A 25,944-nucleotide genomic window follows, 5' to 3' on the forward strand; every position below is an offset into this window, starting at 1 on the left:
TAATACGAATAGCATAAATATATGTATGTGTCTATTTGATTTCACTTAATAATACGAATACCATATATTATACGTGATCATTTGATTTCATCTGGTATTAGCTAGTAAATAATCTTGTATTCATTGTCAAGTTGGCCAATAAAGCTATTTTCGGTCAAAATACAATAAGAATATGCAAATTAAGGTTCTATTGGTAAATATTAGTCATAATCATACAAAAAGAGAAGATAGCCCACAAGTTGGACCCAATTACATACATATGTTTATACTATTATTATTAAGCAAAATCAAATAGACATATATATATATATATATATATATGTCTATTAAAAAATGTATTCACACACATAATTAGTGAGAAATGAAAAATTCATTTTTTGAAATGTGAGGGATGGAGAAATTCATTTTGTGAAATGTGAGGGATGAAAAAAATCATTTTATAAAATATGAGGGACGAAAAAATTTATTTTATAAAATGTGGAGGACTATAGATGAGATTATGTAAAATATAATTTGACAAATTTACCCTTCAAAAATGATCATGTGCCTTGCACATGATGGATTCCGGCCAAAAAATGATCGAAAACCTAGTTAGGGACTAAATTTGTCCAATGTGAATATGTAAGGGATATAAAATTACACTTTTAAAAGTAAGGGACGAAAAAAGTTAATTTACAAAATGTAAGGGACGTTTTGGACGATTTTTCCTATTTTTAAAATCAAGCTCAATTGCCAAATGGTACCATTACAAATTCAATAATAAGAATAATAATCTGCAATCGTGTAGGACAATCACAAAGGGTAGGATTAAATTTTTGTGATGAGATCTAGAAGATGATTTTCCAATTCTTTTTTTCTTTAATGATAATCCAATTCAAATAAAATATGACCTTCTTTTTTCAAGAGCTCCAAATGGTTCTGAAACAAAATGTAATTGAAATGATTGCTGGATTCTCTGCCAACATAATAGTACATCCAATGATTTGATTCTCTTCTTTCTTCACGAGGATAACATTTGCACCCCTTGTCTTCATCTTCCAAAAGTGAGAATAAGAGGTTCTTTATGACATTTGTGCTTAATCTTACGAGCAAAAATGCACTTTTGTACTTGGACCCAAAAAAAATGCACATTTGAAGTCAAGCACAAGACTGCACATCTCACGGGGGATTAAGTGAATATTTACGCAAAATTATAATTTTATCATACGTGGGTGCGTTTGAGTCGAGTGTAGTAACTTGAAGTATTTTTTGTCTATTTTCCACTTAATATTACGCGTGAATGCATTTGATTCATTAGTGCAGATTTATTAAATGGAATGATATTTTTTGTCCAAAAAAAGAGTTCCAAAAAAGAGTGCTAATCACTGCTGAAGAATAACAATTCCTGAAAGGAGAACTATTAATATAAAGTCATGTAAAGCCAACCGCATCATGTTTCAGAGCATCAAAGAGATTGTGTATGATATTCTCATGCAGGCAATCAACTTGTGAATCTAGAAAATTGCCAGGTAAATAATCCAATCTTTAAGTTGTATATTGTCTTACAATATTTCATGTGGATCAAGAAGAATAAGAAGACAAAAAAAGAACTCCTATATTAGTGTTCCAAAGCTAATGCAGCATTAACAGGGACCGGCAAGGCAGCAGTTGGAATATCGTCATCTTTTACAAGCTGTGGTGAAATTTTAAGTAATTGAAACTAAGCAAGTCTGAGAACTTCCATCTGAAAAGAAGAAACAGATCACGGATATGGAGAAGCTACAAGCAAAAAAATGTCGTCGCGTGGTGCTAGTTCCTTTCCCACTCCAAGGGCACTTGAATCCAATGCTTGATCTAGCCAACATCCTTCATTCCAGGGGCTTCTCAATCACAATAGTGCATACCAAATTCAACTTTCCCAATCCTGCCGACCATCCTGACTTTCAATACGTGCCAATTTCGGATGGTATATCCAACTGGGATATCTCCGCTTCCAATCTTGTTCGTTTAGCATCCACTATCAACACAAATTGTAAAGATTCATTCAGGAAATGCTTAACTCAAATGATGCAGCAGCAGCAGCAGGACGAGAAACAAAATGATCAGGTTGCGTGCATCATCTATGATTTTCTCATGCATTTTGCAGAAACTGTGGCGAATCAGATGAGTCTTCCCAGTATCATTCAGAGAACAAGCAATGCTGCCGCATTGCTAGCCTTCTGCAAACTTCCCAGGCTTAGAGCAGAGGGCTATGACTGCTTGCAAGGTATGCAATACCAAATAAATTACTCAATTTAAGGATGAATGCAACATTTATTGATGTTTCCAATGTAGTACTAACAGTAAACAAATTATGCTAGATAATTCTGAACAGAGATAGCAATGTCATATTACTAGTCTCTATCATATCATATTTGACATGATCTCTTTGTCACAGATTCTACATCAGACGAGTTGGTTCCAGGACTTCATCCATTAAGGTTCAAGGATCTACCAACTGCCAGCATGGGCAGCTTAGATAACTTTTTACAATTGATTGCAGTTGTATGCAACACAAGAACTTCTAGTGCCATCATTTGGAACACCACGGACTGCCTTGAGCATTCCTCATTGACACAGCTTCAGGAGCATTACAATGTTCCATTTTTCACGTTAGGCCCTATGCACAAGATGGCTCTTGCAAAATCAAGCAATTTAGTCATCAAGGATGACAACAACTGCATTGAATGGCTTGAAAAGCAAGCTCCACATTCAGTGATTTATGTAAGCTTGGGAAGTATCGCAACATTGGATCAGAAAGAACTAACAGAGATGGCATGTGGTCTAGCTAACAGTGATCAACCGTTCCTCTGGGTTATCCGGCCTGGCTTAGGCAGTGGCTCAGATGCACATTTGCCCGAGGCGTTTCAAGAGCTTACTGGTGACAGAGGCTGCATAGTGAAATGGGCACCCCAAAAGGATGTCTTAGCACACCCTGCTGTAGGGGGATTTTTGAGCCACTGTGGTTGGAATTCAACTTTGGAAAGTATAAGCGAAGGAGTACCAATGATTTGCAAGCCATATTTTGTCGACCAAAAGATGAATGCAAGATACCTGAGCCATGAATGGGGCATAGGCATAGAACTGGATGAAGTGATGCAGAGAACAGATATTGCAAAAGCTATAAGAAGAATCCTAGTTGAAGAAGAAGGCTCAAGAATGAGGCAGAGAGTGATTGCTCTCAAGGAACAGATCAAACATTGCATCAAGGAAGGTGGTTCTTCTTACAATTCTTTGAATAAGTTAGTGCAGTTCATATCATCCCTCTGATTTTCATACCAGGGCAGTGGTAGCTAATAAAGATTTAAGCCTACTTTGCATTTCTTGATGGGAAGGGGATTTTCATTGGTGTGGCTGGGAGCCAACATTTTACAGATTTGTCGAGTTTTGGATTAGCAGCATATTGGATTCTCTATTGCACATGTATTGGCATCAGATGCCAAAATTAATTACTGGTTAGAACCTCTGTCGAAATCCCTTCTTCAGTTTATTAAGCAATTTGTACTGGACTATCTCAAGCAATTTCAATAAATTTCTGTCCCGTTATCAAAATATAAATTTAAACTGATAAATTTAAAACTAAATATTAAATAGCAATATAATTGTTACATCATTAGTATGTCAACCGTTGCTTAACCTATAATAGTACAACGGATCTTCTGTCCTAAACCCTGTCTCACATCCTATCCCACTTCTTCTAATTTTACCGAACCCTATCCCACCTCTTCTAATCTTGCCAAGTGTCCCTTGATAAACCAAACTCTCAAACAACCCAACCCGAACCATGTTAAACTGATTAATCGATTAACCGGGCAAAAAACCTTTAATCTCTGCAGACCAAAACCGATTAAAATAACAACTGCCCCACAAAATCACAATTATCAATTAAAAAAAGCCCTACAACTCAGTGCACAACGGAAGTCCTCTCTTCATCATCTTCACCATTGAAACATACCCAATTGACCGGAAGGTTGTGCAATAGTGTGGCAGTTTTGAATTGAATGAGCACGAGAGGAAAGGCGGCCTTTGACAAAACACCTGCACCTCACTTCCGTGTTGCGTCTGCAAGAGTGTAGGAATCCAAAGGTGAACCTGCAGCTTCAGCACTTCCGTTGCAAACCCACCAAGAAGACTTTTCCCGCACAAACACGGAAGCACAAACACTCCGCTTCTGGAAATTTTGAGTCCTGGGTAATGGGTACTTCCTCTCGAGAGATGAAGGTGAAGGTGAAAAAGATGGGTTATACCGCTCCAGAGGTGTGTTATACTGCTTGGTCGAGAAAGATGAAGGTGAAACTATGGGTTGTTTGAGTCAAAAGTCATCAGAGTATGTGCTCTCAATGGGCAATTGGACGAAACTCACCACCTGTTCGATCAAATGCCTAAGCGTCATGAATCAACTTTTCCGTGGAATTCACTGATAGCCCCCTTATGAAATCTTGTCTATTACTCATCTTCTGATTTGTCAGCTGACTGGTGAGAGTCCAGGTGTTTATCCATTGATGTTCAAAGTTTTTTGAGTTCTGGAGTTCTTGTCATCATAAAATAACTGAACAATTGCAAGTATGATGTTAAGCATGAAGGGAAAAAAGGGCAGGATGGAGCCAACAAGACAAATACCAATCAAGTTCTGCTTTGAGTTGCATTTGACAGTTGCATTTTGCCTTTCTGAAAGTGCTGGAGATTTTTGGTAATGATATCTGTAGTAAAAAGGGAAAGAGATGTACTTGGGTAACTGGCATTGACCAGACTAAAGTTTTTATTCAGCTCAATAAACTAAATTACTTCCTCTTTTTGAGAGTCAAGTCCTTGTATATGTGTCTACCACGGCTCTATGGAGAGGAAACATGTCTATGAAACTATACTGAAGTAGCTTGCTGGATTTCTAAAATCTATTTAGGACCATGATAATCTAATAGAAATAAGAGGTCATTGTAGTGTGCTGCCATATATCTGTTTTCCTAGCTGATTTACTCTTTTGGTTTCGTTAATTGTCTAGTAAAAGGTAACTGTTTCTCAGTCAATGACATGCTGAGGCATTTCCTTAGTTCACTATTTCAATCACATTCAGTAAAATGAGTTGGTTATTTAAGGTGACTCTCATTTTACCCCCTTAATTGTCTTATTAATGCCTCGTGATACAATTAGGTACCTGTACTTGAGCAAATTGGTCACAATCCCTGGATCATCTGGTGCTTTCTTGCGCCTTTTTCTTGATCAGGTGATTAATTGAGTTTTGCAGGACCCATGTGATGGCCTGTTTAAGCTATCATTTGATGACAATACTTTTACCTCATCAGTCTTTTGTCTCACAAAGCTTGTGTATTGCAGTTTCTTTTCTCTCCCATTTTCATTGGATTTTTCTTATCTACATTGGTAACACTGGAGGGAAGGCCATCACAAGTAATTCCTAAGCTTGAGCAGGTATTATCAGTAATTGTATCTTCATCATCTTCCTTTTTGGCATAGCTGGAGGGAAGGCCAATGATTACCGTTTTGGCATAGCTGAACATTGAAGTTTGCCCTGGTCCATTGCAGTACATTTTCAGAATCCTGATTTGTACTTGTCTAAGCATGAATTTTGTAACAAAGATAAGTTTGAGCAAGGTTGATTAAGAAGGTTTGAAAATTGAAATTGAAATTGCAACCAGGGAAAATTGAAATTGCAAAAGCCACATCCTCCCAAGTTTAGAAGGTGAATCAACCTAAGGTTCAAAAGCCAAGTATAATATCTTGGCATGTATCCGAGAGGGATGGTCCCTGGAACCGTAAAAAGCACCTTCAGCATATATATCACTAACCTATGCTACTAGCAGATCAAATAAGTTGGACAGATTGGTCAAATTAATATTTAAAGTGCCTCTTTGAAGTTAGGTTTAAAACTCAAAATTCTTAGGATATCCGCTTTGTGTACACGCACAGGAAAAATTTCATCAGTTTTTTATGAGCTTAGATGTCAGAATCAAGTAAATTTTGTAAGTAAAAAAATTTTATTCACCTCAATTCTTTATAAGGCAAGTCAAAAGTGGAAGTCTGAACACAAAGATTCCCCATTCACAAAGCAGGCATAAGTTAAAACATTGCTGAATCAGAATTTGTAACTGTGGGGCAAGCTTAAGCAGATTTATCAAAAATGTCTAATCATAGAGCTAGTTGCCAGCTGCAAACATATGCAATTACAAGAATCAGAAACAAACGTCCAACACAGTACCCCACTTTGAGATTCAAGATACTATACATGCATACATATATCGGGTGCTGAATGTATAAGCATCACTACAGAAACTTTATGCTATTCAAATCCATTAACAAATAGAAGCGCAAGCCACGAAATCCCACGAGATCATCCATTTTCTTAGCACGTAAATGTGCTGTTTATCCTATAGACCAATTAAGAACGGCATGAGAAAGGATTAGGAAATTTCTGACCCTGCTTAATGTAGAGAGCTACCTATTGTTTTAAGTAACAGAACCGCTACAGAAAGATGAAATGCAACCACAAAAAACAGAAGAAAAAGGATGACCTTGAGATTTGTATAATTTCTTTGGCAATCTCTTGACTTGTTGCATCAACTAATATATCTCATCTTCTACAGTTTAGTCAAAAGAACGTTTATTAACAGAAATTTAAATACAAATATCAAAATCAATGTAAGTATAAGCACAAAGTATTATTCCACTGAAAGTCCTAACTAATCCATGAACGCAATCCCATAGTCTCGTCCTCCATTTCTTCGGAAGCATCTTTATTCAAATTTCCCATTTTCAATTTCATCTGTAGCAACTTGTTGATCAATATCATCATTATTGTCAAGTTCTTGTGCCTACAAAAACAAATGCTAAGTTAGCAAATATATTGAATTATAAATGTAAATTATCAAACTAATATATATAAGATTAAGTAATTAATCAAAAAATTTTCTTACTTGGACAAAACTTATTGATGCATGTTGGTGTGCTATTGAAGTTGAAGACATCAAATCATAGCCTTGGTAGAAGTTAGGGTCCAACGTCTGCCCAAAAAATAAGATATAAAAGATCACACATACAGACAATAATCTATCAACTTGCAAAACTAAAATACTTGGAAAAAATTAAGATAAATAAGAAACAACATGCAACTAATGGTTGACATAATATCTACAAAAAAGCATACTATTCACTTACTTGTAATAATTGTGTCATGTTCTTAGTATTTTGCCTATTGCAAATGTCTTCTATTGGAATTCCAAATTCCTGATATAATTGAAAAGAGAGACAGCCACAAATTAAAAATATCATTGACAAAATATATCTTCAATGTAGTTTAGTCATCTAAACAATAAAATATTCAAATAAAAATTTAGAGTGAATTACATATCTACTATACTGTACAAGACAAAAATGACGAATAACTAAACCTGTTGCGGTGGTAATTCTTGAACAAAACCTTGAATTGTAGAAGAATCCATACTTGAATGAACAACATTATTTCCAGATTCCTACAATCATTGTTATCCAAATAATAAATAAGGATCCTAATACTATTTCCATGCTCATGATTCATCGTCGAACTAAGAAACCAAAAAAAAAAAAGTAATAGTCAAACAATAAAATAGCATTATTCACATAAACTAAATAAATTGTCAAACCTGTAATCTTTTTGATGAAGACTTCTCTTTCATCCTGTACTTGCGTTTCTTAGTAGTCATTTCTAGTGCACTTTTTGGTCTCTTGCTCAACTTGTAAGTGACTCTTTCTTTCACTTTGATGCCTTTTATTTTACTATAGTCGATTTCAGATGGATTAGTATCAACATCTTGATACACGCTTTCCCTCTCTTCAATACACACCTCTTTCATTTTCTTTTTCCCTTGGCAACATGCATCCATTTGTTCTAACATTTCCCAAAATCCATCTTTAGCAATTTTATAAGCTTCATCACATTCAGAAGCTTTTGTCATTAGCTGCATATATAGATAGGATAACTCTTTGTAACGAAAACTTAATTTTGCCTTTAACCCCATTTCCTGGCTACTTTCACTGGAAACACATACATTTCCTGTTTTAGTTATCAAGTCATCTTCATCTACTTGAATGGCATAATAAAAATTTGGATCCTCTAATTGCATCCTTTGTAAGTACTCTAAGACTCCTCCTGTGTCACCTTGCATCATTCGTATCGATCTTTTGGATCGTAAGTAGTTTTTTAAATCATCTCGAATGAATCCAAGATTTTCTCGTCCACCAACTTGTTTCGATATCAGTTCAATTGATTGTTTTGGTGCAATTCCACAACTTCGGACCATATCTATTTCAGCTTCATGTGCCATTGTCATGTGTCTATGAGATCTAAATAAATGAGTTTTGCTCGGAGTTGATAGCTCATGATTATGTTCAGCAACAAAAAGCACAACACGGTATTTTCCAGTTTGTCTACAACTGATTTTCATCCTTGCACCACAATCACATCTTGTTTCTGGACGAGGACACTTAACAATCATATTACGTTTGTCTTTTGGCCTTTTTCCTTCACGGGAGCAGCAAAAAACCCTGTCCAACATAATATCACCATTTTTGTCTTTATGTCCCTTACTCAGTCGAGTTCCAAAACCAGATACTTTGGCATATTTTTGGTAAAAATTTCTAGCTGCTACTTCAGTATCGAACCATGCCAAGTTTGGTATAGCCAAAGGAAGAAAAATTTGATTTCCTTGATTGCCATCAGTAATACAAAGAGGTAAGGCATTATCATTTATCTCCTGCAAGTCAACATCTTCAAAGTCCAATTTACGACATGATTGGACTTCATGAGTTGGCAAATCATTCTCCATATCTTTGCAAACACAGACTGTGCAAAATGAACATATATTTATGTATCTTAGCATCAATGTCAGGGGCAATTGATTGTACAAATATAAGGATGTTGTAGTGGCAAAAAATCTACCTTCGCAATAATAACTAGTCTTTTCATACGAGCAACAAAGATATTTTTAATCTATCCAAAATGGTCTCCTACGCAAGCGTGTTATCCATTATCTAATGAAACCTGTTAAAAATAGATAGTCAATAGAAATAGATTCACATCAATTAATAACGTACCCGAGCCAGAGTAGCAGCAACTATAAAATAGATAGTCAATAGAAATAGATTCATATCAATTAATGACGTACCCGAGCCGGAGTAGCAGCAACTACACGAGAAGTGTCCCTTAGAACGCGAAGATGGATATGATGGCTGACAAAATAGAATCACGTGGAAGAATACTACCAAGCGCACACAATTCCCACGATAATTGAAAGAAACGGCATGTTGATTTCCTCCTCAGCTCTGGTTAATAGAAGATGTTGTCCAATGCTCCGCTAGATTACATGGACCACAAAAAATGTTAATTGGAAAAAGAACAAGTCACTTCAAATGAGGAAATTCTTAATTGCCACATGCCCAATGATACTCATTCGAGGAACTATGCACTTAAGAAGCTTTTTCGACTGGACACCATATTATGTGTACTTCTACGGAGAAGTTGAGTGGATAATGGCAGCAATAAAAATAATACACGGTACTTGGGATCATGGACTTTACTCTTCAAGCAAAACACAACTAACAATCACAACCAAACGAGCAGTTAATTTTGGACTAAGTAGCCATAGGCTCATAGCTAAGCATCAGAGAAGACAAACAAAAGCAAATGGAAACTGTTTTGCAAAAATATTCAACTCAACTGAAAATGCAAAAAAAAAAAATAGCACTAAGATTAATCCAACCCAAAGGAATATATATCAAAATTCAAGAACAAATAAAAGAGAAAATCCAATCAGAAAAACCATCCGTTAATAAATCGCTCTCCCCCATAGATCAACGCACGTAGACAACAAAAGCCAAAGATTAACATGCACAATAATTTATATCTTTACAATCAACCTCAATTCACCAAACTCCAGCAATTAGACAGATTTCAATTGGCCATGAATTCATGAAAACACCCTTTCATCCATTTGGTACCATTTTTGTCAAAATAAAAGAGGAAAATTAAAACCAATCCTAATAAAAAAAATAGTTCTACCTAGCAATACAACCTGAACAAAATTCTTACAGTATTTCTTAATGTATAACTTGCCCAAAATTTGCAACTATAAGCTTGGAGTTCCCTTTGTGTCTTCATCCTCAAAAACCTATAGTAGCTATTGAGAGGATAACTATTTATTCAATCCTCAGTGATTACGATAACAACTCTGGAAAGTGTGGAGACAAATGAGATAATTGAGAGCCGTACTTTAAGAACCAAACATCGGTAATAACCATGATGAGCTAACACCATAAATGGCATAAGTGGTTATAGAGTTTATGATAATACACCATAAACCATAATCGGTAAGTTTAATTTTTGTCAATGAGCCAGTACGCAAACAACAAAAGCTAAGTTAACATAGCATCCAAAAATAAAACTTCATCTCTCGAGCGGAAGTACCCATTACCCAGGACTCAAAATTTCCAGAAGCGGAGTGTTTGTGCTTCCATGTTTGTGCGGGAAAAGTCTTCTTGGTGGGTTTGCAACGGAAGTGCAGGTTCACCTTTGGATTCCTACACTCTTGCAGACGCAACACGGAAGTGAGGTGTAGGTGTTTTGTCAAAGGCCGCCTTTCCTCTCGTGCGCATTCAATTCAAAACTGCCACACTATTGCACAACCTTCCGGTCAAGTGGGTCTGTTTCAATGGTGAAGATGATGACGAGAGGACTTCCGTTGTGCACTGAGTTTTAGGGCTTTTTTTAATTGATAATTGTGATTTTGTGGGGCAGTTTTTATTTTAATCGGTTTTGGGTTGGGTTGTTTGAGAGTTTGGTTTATCAAGGGACACTTGGCAAGATTAAAAGAAGTGGGATAGGGTGTGAGACAGGATTTGATTTATCAATGATTTGCAAGCCATATTATGTCGACCAAAAGATGAATGCAAGATACCTGAGCCATGAATGGGGCATAGGCATAGAACTGGATGAAGTGATGCAGAGAACAGATATTGCAAAAGCTATAAGAAGAATCCTAGTTGAAGAAGAAGGCTCAAGAATGAGGCAGAAAGTGATTGCTCTCAAGGAACAGATCAAACATTGCATCAAGGAAGGTGGTTCTTCTTACAATTCTTTGAATAAGTTAGTGCAGTTCATATCATCCCTCTGATTTTCAAACCAGGGCAGTGGTAGCTAATAAAGATTTAAGCCTACTTTACATTTCTTGATGGGAAGGGGACTTTCATTGGCTTGGCAGGGAGCCAACATTTTACAGATTTATCGAGTTTTGGATTAGCAGCATATTGGATTCTGTATTGCACATGAATTGGCATAAGATGCCAAAATTAATTACTGGTTAGAATCTCTATCGAACTCCCTTCTTCAGTTTATTGATCAATTTGTACTGGACCATCTCTAGCAATTTCGATAAATTTCTGTCTCGTTATCAGAATATAAATATAAATTGATAAATATAAACTAAATATTAAATAGCAATATAATTGTCTCATCATTAGTATGTCAACCGTTGCTTAACCTATAATAGAGGATAAGAAATCCAAAAAGAAAAACAAGTTTAGAGCTTGAAGAATAAAAAATGGGTGCCTCAGTTTCAAGAACTTCAGTTCCAAAATTTAGAGTCCTTTCCATCGGCTTGGGTATTCAATCTTTTTATTTTTAATTTTCTTTTTGGCATTGTCCATACTATTTTTAATTTTCATCATATTGGATTCTAGAGTGGCCACCATCCAACTGGCACTTAATCCCACCAAAAACTACACCTCTTTAATTTTGTTTTCGATTAAGTAAAAAGTGCCTAAATTAAGAGTTATCTGGCTCATTATATGGGGTATATATATATATATATATATTTGGTCTCAAAGAAGCACAGCCTAGGGTGTTTAGTAAATTGGTTTCAATCCTTACTACAAATTTCACATTTAGTAATACTCATACATGGTGTTTGCTAGGGCCAATCAGAATAAGTTAATGGGAACGACAGATTTTCCATGGATTTACCGATTAATCACCTTTGACTAGTCTATCATATCAATAGTGATGGTGTTTTGTTTATCCAATAGTAAAATAATTTATTAGTAGTAAAAGAAAAGGTGAAACTATGAAAATTAGTGCTACATAATATAAATGCTAAATGGGTATAGAAATCAGTGGAACATTTTTCTTATGGATGCCTGTTCAATATCTTTTGATGTTATTTATGTCATACTGACTTTTATGTTGTATTTTAGGAATTGAATTCTATTAGAGTGAATTTCCAAATTTGATTTAGAACGGAATTGCACATGGATGCCTTCTGAAAAATTTAATGTTTTGTTTACCCAATAGTAAAATAATTTATTAGTAGTGAAAAGAAAGATGCAACTATGAAAATTAGTGTTAGAGGAACATTTGCAAAAAGATAACTTAGCAAAGCATCCGGGGGGACATTTGCCATTCACACATTTAGCCTCTCATTTTTCTCAATTGCTTTCCTTAAAATGTGCTAGATAATTTGAAAAATTCTTTACAGATGGTTTTTAGTAAGTAAATTGACTCTTTTTTTTAATAATTCTTTTGAAAAGAAACTGTATAGCAGAAATATATATATTTCTTTTCTGTGGAAATTGTTTTAAGCAAAATGTTGGTTTATCTTGTTCAGACATTGCCGCTATTTGGCAACAAAGAGAGAGCAGGCCTTTTTAATTTCCATCACCTTTTTATCTTACTTCAACACTATATATAAAACTTCTATCATTTTCAGATTAAACTTTTCCTACTTAGGCTATTTTATTTTTTCCAAATTTCAACTTACGAGTTCAACATTTAGGTTTAGGACATCAAAAGTTTAAAGTGGAGCAAATCTTGTGCTCCATCTTCATCAATACTATTCAATAATGTTGAACAAGCGTTTTTGCTACTGCCGCTCTTGGCAAATAGAGTATTTGCTTTTTTTTTTTCCTTAAATTTATTTAGTATAGTAAATGGTATATTAGGATGCACTTATGATAAACTGTTATGGTCGTTCATCAATTAAACATTAAACAATTGTTATTTAATTGTTAAAGTAAATCTATATTTGATTAATGTTATACAATATTCCTCGATTGGTTATGAGATACTTAGTGCCCTAAAATAATTTTCTAATATAGAAATTCAATATTGATATTACATAGAAATCCTCAATAATGTTAGAAGTGCATCAAATTTGGAGACACTCTATAATCTTAATTAGTTTATGAAAAGGACATTGTTGAAAAAAAAATTAAAAACATTATATACCCAAATCAAAATTGCTCTTCATCTTCAATGATGGTGGGCTTTGAAGGGCAGACATGGGATGAACGGCAATTGAGGGTGGTGGCGGGGTTTGGTTGCATCAGGCGACCCCTATTCACCAGAAAGAAAAAGAAAAAAAAAAAAAGAAAAAAGATAAAAGTTTTTTTTTAAAAAAAAAAAGAAACAAAGGAAGGAGGGAAAAAAGAAGAAATGAAAAAAGGATAAGAAAAAGAGAAATACAAAATTATCGACTCTGTTTGGATTAACTATTTTTTGAGGTGTTTTTTAAAAACTTTACTGTAGCTGTGTATACGAAAAACTTTTACTATAGATGTTTTTTGGATTGTTTTTAGAGATATTTTTAAAATATATTTTTGAGTATTTTTATAATTTACAAATTTTTTGCGATTTTTTTTTAATTTTACACGATCCACCCCTATCCCTCCCTTTTCCTCCCCCTCCTCCTCTTCCTCTTCCTCCTCCTCCTTCATTCCTTTTCCTTCTCCTTCTCCCCCCTTCTAGGGGTGTGCATCGAATTCGAATTCGGTAATTCGGAAGTTTGAATTCAGAATTTTTCGAAATTTGACATAGGAATTACCGATCGATTTCGATTTCGAATTCACCAGTTCCGATTTCGATTTCGATTCCGAATTCAATTCGGAATTCGGTAAATTCTGAATTCACTGAATTTGGAAACCTTTTCTCCCTTTATAACCGAATTCCTAATTCACCGAATTCGGAAACCTTTTCTCCCTTTATTTCTTTTTTGTTAGATGTATTGTTATATAATATAAATTTTATATTGCATATATTATAAAAAATATTATTATATATAAATATATTATAAAAAATACTGGCTCTGTTTGCATATATTAATATTTATTTATTTATATATATAATATTTTTTATTTCAATTTTATTTTATAATATGTATATTAATATATATATTTATATTATATATATTAATATACATATTATAAAAAAATTGAAATAAGTATATTTTTATATATTTATAAATATATTTTAAATAAAATATTTATATTTATATATAAATATATATATATTTATTTCAATTGCTATAATATACATAATATACATATTAATATACATAATTGAAATAGACATATTAATACATATATTAATATACATATTATAAAACAAAATTGAAATAAAAAATATTATGTATATATATAAATAAATATTAATATATATGTTATAAAACGAAATTGAAATCAAAAAATCTGATTTCTATTTCCGATTTAAAAAACTCCATTACCGAATTCGAACCAAATTCGCATAATTCGAAATTAAAAATTCCGATTTCAGTGCCGAATTTCGAATTACCGATTTCGAAAATTCCGAATTCAATTCATATTCGATCGGTAAATCGGAATTTTTCGATTTTGCATACCCCTACCCCCTTACCTCCTTCCCTCCAACCCCAAACCCCTCTCCCGCCCGTGGGTGGTGGCTGCGACTTTAGCCACAACCACGACCTTCTTGGTCGCAGCTTCTAGTCGCGAGAAGATTTGATCGTGACTAGAAAGGTTGCGGTCAGTCGAGGGAAAGGAAATTAGGGGGCGGGGAAAGGGAAAGAAGAAAGGAGGAAAGAGAAGGAGAGAGAGAGGAGGAGGAAAAAAAGAGGAGGAGAGAGGGAGGAATTGGAGTGGGCAAAGACAGAGAGGAGAGAGGAGAGAGGAGAGAGAGTCGTGGGTGTAGGGGTGGTGGCGGTAAGGTGGTGGTCGTGGTGGTGCAGAGTGATGGATAGTTGTATATTTTTTTTGTATATTTAGAATTGTTTTTGATATATTGCATGGATATGATATTTTTGGAGTTGTTTTTGTTTGTGTATTACTGTAGCATTGTAGATGAAAAATTGTTTTTCAAAAAAGTCTGAATCCAAACAGAGCTATCAATTCACCCTTGATTGTACGACTCTTGCACTGCGCGTGTTTGGCGAGTGTATACCAAATTCTGTCAAGTTGAATGATATCTATCCATATTCCAGAAAAGTCCAAAGTATAAGGAAGTTGTGCAGGTGTTTTAAACAATGAGAGCCCCTCAAAAAAAAAAAAAAAAAAAAAACAATAAGAGGGCAACCCTATACCACAAGGGGAATTTTTCATATTTTACGCTAAAAAGAAAGCAGCGGCAAAAGAAAAACAAAAACTCTAGTACAACCATAACTTTTTTTACGTGGGTGCATGAATCGTGGAAATTTCAAATGCACTCTCATGTAAATTGTGAAAGTAAATTATTTATTGATTTGCATAAAAAGTCTATTATTCGCCAACTCCCATTGAATATCGTATGAAATCGGTTAAATTGATCACATCCAGCGTTAGGTGATTTTTTATTTGAACCCATCTAATTCTTCATTTTGTGAGTATTGATTGGGCTATTGCATTTGTGTGCTATTGGGCTACCAAAGCCCAAAATACATGCTAACAGCTTCAATATTTAACTTCGTGGGCTAAAAATAAAAGACCCAAATCAGCTAAAAAAAGTAACAGGACCCTCAAATCTAACCATTTCTTCCAGGGCCGTCTCTCTCCATACTCACTCAGACCACCCACAACTAGGCCTGTCAACGGGTCAGGTCCGGGCCGAAATTCATTATTCCGGACCCGGCATACCAAATCGGATCCGGATTCGACCCGTTTATCCGACGGGTCTTCTACTCTATGTTTCCGGATCCAGATCCGACAGGTCTCGGATCCGGGTCTACCCGAAAAAAATTATGAAAATTTACAATTTCTAATAAAAATGAGAAAAATATATATTTGTACACTAATTTCTAACTAATACAAAAAAAAACCAAATAAGAAAATAAATCAAATTGATTTTACTCAAATACATCACTTTAATCAAATTATATTGATAAATATACATATTTTAAATTATTAATCTATTTATATCCGGATCCGGGTCTAATATGGGTCGGAATACTATATTTCGTATCCGACCCATTTTTTGTTTAACAAAACGGATCCGGATCCAGATTCGGGTAACGGAATTAAATCCCTACCCATACCCGCAATAATTTCACGACCGTTGACAGGCCTACCCACAACACTTCAGAAGCCATTCAAAGCCACCAACTACCGTGCCACCTATAATGATCATCTTCTCCCTTTATTTTCTTTTCTTCTAAATATTCCTATATTCTTATATTTATGTGGTGTTAAAATATACGAAAATATAGATCTAAATTTTTTTTAGCATAGAAGACTTGTAGACGATGATAAAGATATGATGGAAAATGGAAAAGAAGATGTTGATGAAAATTGGTACTTTAGAGTTTTGTTCTCTTTCATTTTTTATCTTTTCTTTTTCGAGTGACTATCTTGTCATTTTGAGCGTAAGTTTGAAAAATTTAGACACCAGATTATTGTTCAATTTGTGAATATGGACGAATTTTTTAAAAATTTTCCAACTCCTCAATTTTTTAGTTGTTATACAATGGACTTTTTCTCTTTCTTTTTGAGATGAATAGTAGTTTCCTTGTTTCTTTGAAATCTTCCACTATTTTAAGAATTTCTTTCTGTATTGCATATAGTTTCTCGACGTTCTTAATTTTTTATATTTAAAATAATTAATAAATCAGAGAACCTTTGAGCCGGCCGATTGAACCGGTTGGACAAAAAATAATTAGAATCGGACATTCTACAAGTTCGTTCACCAATCCGAGTTTAAAAATATTATCCATTGCTGAAATAAAGCTAGAAGATAAATAGAACGATCTATCTTTTCCCTGAACAGAAATCAACATTGATCATTTTATTCACATAAGGCTCTCGTTAGCCATTAAAAGATACAAAGCTAGCTAGCTTGCTTAGCAACAAATTGATCTATGATCAACTTCAACACGTACGTTTGAAAGGACATCGACTCGGACACTGAGATATACGGGATTCCCCAACAATCCGATAAAGAAAACTTCAACAATTTGAAACTCTCACTGGAATAGCAGCAAGAGGTTCAGCTTTCTCAAGTGAAAGCCCAAACTTATCTTTCATGTCCATATCTTTTGGTTCCATACCATTAGGCAGTTTCCAATCAGAATTATGTACAAGAGTAGCCAACAACAATTTCACCATTCTCACTGCCAGCGGCAATCCAGGGCAAATTCGCCTTCCAGAGCCAAAAGGGATGAGGGATAAATCCCTTCCCCTGAAATCAATGTCTGAATTCAGAAACCTTTCTGGTAGAAATATGGTGGGATCTTTCCAGTAAGCTGCATCCCTCGTGATCGACCATGCGTTCACCATTACCTGAGTATGTTTTGGAATGATGAAACCACAAAGTTGCACGTCTGTCTCGGCAGAATGGATGAGAAGTGGTGTTGTGGGATGGAGTCTCATTGTTTCTTTTAGGACTGCATCTAGATAAGGAAGTTGCATGATGTCTGCCTCCTTGACACTAAACCCCGAGCCAACATTTTCTACAAGTTCTTGCTTTACTTTTGCCATTTTCTCTGGGTTATGAAGAAGCTCTGCCATTGCCCATTCGATTGTGGCAGTAGTGGCATCTGTACCTCCTATAAACAAATCCTGTTGGTTGCACAGAAATATTGTCAATATTCACAGAATAATAATAGGGAAATGTATGGATTACATAGGAAAGTCAACGTCAAATATATCTAATGTCATATCTCATAGTGATAGATACATAGATAAGAATTATGCATTCAGGGTAACAAAAAAGGCTAGTAGATGAATGCAAGGTGCAATTTAAGTTACTAATCTTGTCAAAGAAGATCAAATAAAAAAAAGAAAAAAAAAAACAAGAGCAGTGGATGAATGCATCACTAATTACCATGAGCAGTAGTCTAACTTCGGGGAGATCCAGTTCATCCGGGCCATATTGTTCACTATGATCAAGAAGAGCGTCCAAGAAATCTCCTGATCTTTCTATGCCAGAAGCCCTTTGTTTCATCCGGCGATCAATATTGTTCTCAATTAGCGAGTGCAAACCATCATAAGCAGGCTTAATATCTCTTATAATTCCCTGAGGATCAAATGGCTTCAGAATAGGAAAAAAATCAGCGAGATTTGGCTTGCCAACAAGCTCCAAAATCCTCAGAATCAAATCTTTTAGTTCTTTAACTTCTTTTGAATATGGATCAAGTATGTCAGCTGAAAATATCATGTTGGACAATAAGCTCAAAGTTGTACTGAACACTAATCTCCCAATATAAATAGCTTCTCCAGCTTCTCGAGCTTCGAAGACACGTTTAAGCATGTTTTCCATCATTTGGCCCCGTAATTCTTGCAATGCATCCAATCTTTGTGAGGTAAAAACTCGACTGTTCAAAAGCTTCCGAAGCTTTTGCCATTGTGCACCTTGAGAAATCCAAATTATGGAACGTTGGTAATCAGTTTCTGCAGTTGCTGCATCCACGATTGGCCTCATCCAGAAAGCTTGATCGTTCTTTTGGAGAATTTCTCTAGCCATCTCAGTCGAAGATGCAACTACAGTTGTGACACAGCCAAGTTTGATTGTCATGAGTGGACCGTGAATCTTGGCTAACTTGGTTAAGGACTCGTGGGGTCTGTCACCTAATTTGAGGAGATTCCCAATAATTGGGAGGCCTTTGGGGCCCGGAGGAAGCCTCTTCTGCTTGTTGATTGATCGTTTTGCCATGTAAAGCAAGATGGAGGTAATGCAGAACAAGAGAGGTGACAGGAGAAGTAAACTCTTAATCTCCATGGCCAACTTTGAGGATACTAACTGGAATATTTTGTTTATGCTATTGCTAGTTGGGTGTCAAACCAAGGCCTTAAATAAAAGATGACATGAAGTGTTGATTGGTTATTTTTTCCTCAAAGAAAGTAGGGCCTGATCCAACCAACGCGTGCTTGCTTGCCTCATTTCTGGGTCTGAAGGATGCTTTCTAAGACCGGACGAAGACAAAATTAGAGAAGTTTAGCAAGTTAGGAGGGTGATGGCTGTTTTATTAGCTGGGGAACAGCAAAGCAATACGAATTATACCAACAACTATGTACCATAGAACAAGGATGCAAAACTTAAAATACATGAAGTTACAAAACTTGCATATAATATAAGGGCTTAAATAATTGGTGACATACTTTTGAGATGATTGTTCGACACTTTTCAGTGCATATATCTGTAAAATGCACACAAAAAAATAACAAAAATTAATAATGCACTTCAAAATTTACAGTCAATTTTATCCATTGAAAGAATGAGTGTATAAGCAATTGTTTGAACCCCCACAAAAAAAAAAATTTGCTCTTACTCCTGTACCCAGAATTTGCAATGTAGCACATTAGCCTATGTCTCTATATCTATCTGGCATCTTTCCTTCTGAGTTCTGGCAAACCGAACAAAGCATGTTATAAGTTTCATTAGCAGTACTGTGTGTAGTGTGTATATTGTGGTGTTCAGCTCTAGAGTAGTAAAAAGGTGTCAAGGGATTTTTTTCTTTTGCTGGGCCGGGGGAGGTCAGGTGTTGAAGATGATAGAAACCTCATTAGGGAGAATTGTACATAGTCTTCAGCACAATAGGGTGATTGATATATTTACAAACATCGTCATTTCTTCAAAAGATAAGGAGGGGTCGGATAAAAGATATTCGGATAGACCGAACACATGCGGCAATATTACACTTAATTTCTCTGCCTAAATTCCAAGTGACAATTGGAGAACTTGGCCAGGAGCTCCAAATGTTTTAAAAGGCATTTTTGAGGCAAGTCTTGTTTGGGAGTGATTGAATGAAGTGCAAGCCATTTTTTTTCAAAAATTTTTATATTTTTCGTAAGCATATTTGTCAATTGCATTTTTATTTTGTATATATCAGATCGTTACAGTATATTTTTTTGTAAAACTTTAGAAAATAGCAATCCAAACGGGTTCTAAATGTCTTAACGAAGCAGCCTTTGTTTCAGTAGGAAAATTTATATTAGAAATTTTCTGCACAAAAGCGAGTTATTCCTTGGGGGAACCCTTTTTAATTAATGGCCGAGGAAGCATCCTATTTAAATTAAAGCTAAGAGCGGCTATTAGGGATTCATGCCTATTTATTAGTCCTTCTGTCTAGGCATCAAGTCATAGGAAATCTCATCCTGAAAAGGAAAGTTGGGAGTTTCACCAAGCCGTTAGTTACTTTTTTTTTTTTTTTTGGTGGGAAAATAGAACTAAAACATAAAGATCCTGGACCTTGGCAAAGTAAATTTCTCAATGATTTAGTGATTTAGTTCTCTCTTTCCAATAATACCCTTATTACATATTTTCCTGACTTAGTTGTACCTTTTTTATGGATGCCTGTTCAATATCTTTTGAAGTTATTTATGTAATACCGATTTTGATGCTGTATTTTAGGAATAGACTTTAACGTTTTGTTCACCCAATGGTAAAGTAATTTATTAATAGTAAAAGGAAAGGTGCAACTGCGACAATTAATACAACAAAAATGCTAAATGGCTAAAGGAATTAGTGGAAAGTTTGCATAAGGACAACTTAGAAAAGTAATCAAGGCCATTTGCCATTGGCCATTCGCACCTTTAGCCCCTCATTTTTCTCAATTGCTTTCCTTATCATGTGCTAAATAATTTCGCAAATTCTTTACAAATGGTTTTTAGTAAGTAAATTAACTCTTATTTTAACTTTTTTGAAAAAAACCCTTAACGTATAAATATTTACTTCTCTTTAATTAGTGGGATTTTCTTTAGCCAAATATTGGTTTATCTTATTCAGACATTGCCACCATTTCGCAATAAATATAGAGCAGGACTTTTGCATCCCGATCAACTTTTTATCTTACTTCAATGTTGTATATAAAAATTTTACCATCCTTTTAGGTTAAACTTTTCCTATTTAGGCTATTTTGTTTTTTTCCAAACTTAAACTTATGAGTTCAACTTTTTTTTTTTTGTTCCAAACTTTAACTTATGAATTCAACGTTTAGATTTGGAATATCAAAAGTTTAAAGTGAAGCGAATCTTGTGCTCCATCTTCTTCAATACCATTCAATGTTGGACAAAAGTTTTCGCTATTGCCACTCTTGGTAAATAGAGTTCAATTTGCTCTTTTTTTGCTTAAATTTTTTTTTGTGCAGTAAATGCCATATTAGAATGCACTTATGATAGTATTTTATGGTCATTTATCAACTAAATGTTAAATAGTTGTTATTTCAATTGTTAAAGTAAATTTATGTTTGCTTAATATTATTCACTATTCTATGATTGGTTATAACATAATTTAGTGTCATAAAATGTTTTTCCAATATAGAAAAATGTACATAAAATGTTCTATGATTGGTTATAACATGTTTTTATACAAATAAGATTTTTTTTATCATTTAAAAAAATCCTTCAATATTGATATCATTCATGTACATTTTTTATCATTTAAAAAAAATTTCAAGATCAAAAGTAAAAAGTTGCACCAATTCCTAAGAGTTCATATTTCGAAAAATATGTAGAAGGCTGAAGATATAATAATAAATAACATTAAACACATTTGGCCTAAATCCATAGAGGTATTATTTTTTTCAAAACTTATTAGATCTTGTGGCTCTTCAATTTCTTAGATAAAGTACATTCTTAAAAACAAATAAATTCATACAAACATGACCAACAACGTGGAACGCACGTGTTCCCATACTAGTACTCCAAAAGCTGTAAAAAGTGGCTACTATCCAAAGCAGGCATTGATTTTTTTTTTTTTTTTTTGCTTTTTCATTATGATCAGATTTTCAAGTCCATGAAATTAAGGAATCTGGAAGTAAATGAACTCAAATTATGTTGAATCAAGACTATACCAGAAATCCACTTGTTTAAGCCTCGCTTTATCCCTCTTTCTCTTTCTAGATGTAGACTGAGGTAGATTAACTACTAAGAGACAAGAACAACAATTGGCCAATTAATAAAACTTGATTGAATAAATAATTTCTTGAAATCTCTCTTCTAATTTAAAATCGTGATCTAAAGTGTATCTTTTCCTGTTCCGGACATGAAATAGATGAAATAAATCAAAAAATAGATTTTTATTCAAGAATGAAATCTTATTTGAACTGTCCATATCCAGTTCATTCTTTGGAGCCATATCACATCCTAGATCTGATGAAATCGGATGAAGTGAGATAAATACCTGGATTGACTTTGAAAGTGCCCAACAGCTCAAACGCAGGCGTCTACATTGAAATTTAACCAAACCAATTTCCTTGACATTCTCAGTCTTATTCAAGAAAATATTGCCAATTTTGGTTTCACAGCTAGCCTGACATCTTTGCTTAAACACAGACTACTGCAGGGTGCAAATGGTTTGTAAATTAACCAGACAGTAATGAAGAAGAGGATAAATCATCCGTTTAGGATTAATCTTTCTTTTGTTCCTTCTCTTCTCAATTATTGACTAGCTTTAGTTGTCACAAAAAATTTTGTATTCAGAGGGAGAAAAATCACAAACCTTTCGTGAAAATACAATTAAAAAAATCACTAATTACTATATAATTTTTGTGAAGCGGTAAAATCAAGAGTGCAACCAACCATTTTAGGACGTGGATATGAGCTCCAGATATGTTAAACTAGTCGTCAATTTTGTTATATGGGGTTTAGTCCATTTTTTGCAATAACCATATTGAGTTTGTTTGTCATTATGTTATTTTTTGCTGAATCACTATAGTGATTTTTTCCAATAAAGAAAAGACACAAGATAAATTAACATAATGTAAGCCTAGATCATTCTTTATTTGATCTACCAATTTTCATGCACATTAATTTTAGCAGTCATGCAGAATGATAAGCTTCTATGAAACCCTTTTTAATCAGAAGGGTAAATTACACTTTACCTCTATGTGGTTTGGTGTTTTTTACATAACTCCTCTATAGTTTAAAAATTTATACATAATCCTCTCATGATTTGGATTAAAGTGTCAAATTGATGGAAATGATCATTCATAATAGAGTCACCTAAAATGTAAAAAATACCCTTATGTAAAGTTGAAAATTATTTATTAAGCAAGGGGGGTTATGTGTATATTTTGAAAATCATAAGGGAGTAATATGATAAAGCATTAAATCATAAGGGGGTTATATAGTAAAACATAAAATCATAGGGTTTAGTCCATTTTTTGCAATAACCATATTGAGTTTGTTTGTCATTATGTTATTTTTTGCTGAATCACTATAGTGATTTTTTCCAATAAAGAAAAGACACAAGATAAATTAACATAATGTAAGCCTAGATCATTCTTTATTTGATCTACCAATTTTCATGCACATTAATTTTAGCAGTCATGCAGAATGATAAGCTTCTATGAAACCCTTTTTAATCAGAAGGGTAAATTACACTTTACCTCTATGTGGTTTGGTGTTTTTTACATAACTCCTCTATAGTTTAAAAATTTATACATAATCCTCTCATGATTTGGATTAAAGTGTCAAATTGATGGAAATGATCATTCATAATAGAGTCACCTAAAATGTAAAAAATACCCTTATGTAAAGTTGAAAATTATTTATTAAGCAAGGGGGGTTATGTGTATATTTTGAAAATCATAAGGGAGTAATATGATAAAGCATTAAATCATAAGGGGGTTATATAGTAAAACATAAAATCATATGGGGTTAGTGTGTCATTATAAGGGTAATTTCGACATTTTCAAAAGTTCCGTTATGAATTACCATTTCCGTCACTTTGACACTTTAATCCAAACAATGAGGGGGTTATGTATTGTTTTTGAAATCATGGGGGTTACGTAAAAAATACTAAATTACAGGGGTTAAAGTGTAATTTTCCCTAATAAAAAAGACAAAGAAAGAGTTGAATGATAAACGTATAAAAACTCTCCTTATCCTTATCCGGTGGTGATACTGCCAAGAAAGTCTCTTGTTTCCTTCTCTGTTAGATTACTGTAAAATTGACTAGTTCAGCAAATGATAGCTACAGATAATATACATGAAGAAATAATTGTCTTAGTTTTGAGTATGCAGCCAAGAAAAGAACACGATAAGCTTCCCCGAGCGAACAGATAAACAGGGTTACCAATTCTGACCAGTAATCCTAAAATCTGTGATTAGCAACATAGATCAAGTCCATTAAATTTGGATAACAACTTGAACTATTCTTTCCAAAAGTCCAAAAAAGAGTGCTAATCACGGCTGAAATGCCTACCAGAGCATGAAATTAAGGAGTGCTAATCACTGCTGAAATCTAACAAGTACCCTCAAAGGAGAACTACTAATACAAAACATGAAAAGCCCGCCCGAGCATATTTCAGAGCATCAAAGAGATTATTGATGCTATTATGATGCAGGTAATCAATTTGCTGATCTAGCAAATTCCAGGTAATTAAGTAATCCTAGAAGTTCTATATCCTGTTATAATAAATCGTCTGGATCTATCTACAAGAATAAGAGGACAAAGAAAGCATTACTATGTTATCGCCCCAATGCAAATAGAGCATTAACCAGCATGGCAGCTGCTGAAATTTTGACTTCTTTTACAAGCTCCATTGTTTTTTTCGAGTATTTAAAACTAACAAATTAGTGAACTTCCAGGCTATCTAGGAAGAAGAAGCAGAGAGCGATATGGAGAAGCTACAAGTAGAAAGATGTCGTCGTGTGGTGATAGTTCCATACCCAGTTCCAGCTGGGATGTCTCCCCAAAGAATCTTGTAGGTCTAGCATCTACTATCAACACAAACTGCAAAGAATCATTCAGGGAATGCTCAAGTCAAATGATGCAGCAGCAGCAGCAGGAGGAGAAACAAAGTGATCAGGTTGTGTGCATCATCTATGATTTTCTAATGCATTTTGCAGAAACAGTGGCGAATCAAATGAGTCTTCCCAGTTCCTTGCATCATTCCCAGGGCTTAAAGCTGAGGGCTATAACTCCTTGCAAGGTATGCAACACATAAAAAATTTCCAACGTCGTGCGGCCAATGTGTGAGAGAATGGGATTTTGTTAAAACATAGGGGCCAATGTCGAGGGAAAAGGGTATCTCCAATTTTTTTTTTTTTTTTTTTTTTTTGGGAAGTAGGCCGGAAGGTGGGGGTGGAAGCAATTATGAGTAAAAACTTCAAATTTTTATAAACTTGTCAAGCCCATAAATGTGGCTTCTCAGTTGGGATTAACTTCGGAGTTTGGACTGCATATTAGCTCAAGCACTGGCGTCTGCACATGGGATTTTAACCAAACTAAAGTCCCTTTATATTCTGTAGTCTAGTTCAAGAAAATACTTGCCAAAGTCAAGTTTCACAGCTAGCCTGACATCTTTGCTTGATATTCTGTAGTCTAGTTCAAGAAAATTCTTTGCAAACTAACCAGATTATGGAGAGTAATGCTCTTGTTCTTTGAGTGATCAACAGGAGGATAAACGATGATTCTTTTTAGGATCAGTCCTTTTTGCTCCTTCTCTACTTAAACATTTTTTAGACAAATTAATAGTTGGGTTAATGACACTTTGCCCCCCGAACCTATGGGATGGTAACACTTTACCACCCTGAACTTCGGAAATATGCATTTTGCTTTATACTTTTAATTTTGGCAAATCCATATACATATTTTTCTTTCCAAATAAGCCCCAGTCTTCTTATTTTCTCAATGGTTAACTTTTAGATTGTTGCATTTTCTTATTAGATATTCATCAAAATATTCTACTACTACATGATGTAATGTTGGACAGTAGTTTAATTAAG

General features: G+C 34.4%; 2 protein-coding genes and 1 long non-coding RNA gene across 3 annotated transcripts; 1 reads left to right on the forward strand and 2 right to left on the reverse strand.

Annotated features, from left to right (window-relative positions):
• Positions 1-1,749: 1,749 nt before the first annotated feature.
• LOC113766095 (UDP-glucose iridoid glucosyltransferase-like) lies at positions 1,750-3,288 on the forward strand. The gene is made up of 2 exons (XM_027310321.1): positions 1,750-2,245; positions 2,417-3,288. Exons 1-2 carry the CDS (start codon positions 1,750-1,752, stop codon positions 3,286-3,288), a joined length of 1,368 nt encoding a protein of 455 aa, XP_027166122.1.
• Positions 3,289-6,712: 3,424 nt separating this feature from the next.
• Positions 6,713-7,257, reverse strand: LOC113764753. Its single transcript, XR_003467688.1, has 3 exons — positions 7,186-7,257; positions 6,945-7,031; positions 6,713-6,842 (listed from the first exon to the last, which is right to left on the reverse strand). It is a non-coding gene; the product is annotated as an uncharacterized LOC113764753 (long non-coding RNA).
• Positions 7,258-17,220: 9,963 nt separating this feature from the next.
• Positions 17,221-18,991, reverse strand: LOC113766096 (geraniol 8-hydroxylase-like). The gene is made up of 2 exons (XM_027310322.1): positions 18,098-18,991; positions 17,221-17,832 (listed from the first exon to the last, which is right to left on the reverse strand). Exons 1-2 carry the CDS (start codon positions 18,989-18,991, stop codon positions 17,221-17,223), a joined length of 1,506 nt encoding a protein of 501 aa, XP_027166123.1.
• Between the last annotated feature and the right edge of the window lie 6,953 nt (positions 18,992-25,944).

This window comes from Coffea eugenioides, chromosome 3 (assembly GCF_003713205.1).
Source record: "Coffea eugenioides isolate CCC68of chromosome 3, Ceug_1.0, whole genome shotgun sequence".
NCBI lineage: Eukaryota > Viridiplantae > Streptophyta > Magnoliopsida > Gentianales > Rubiaceae > Coffea > Coffea eugenioides.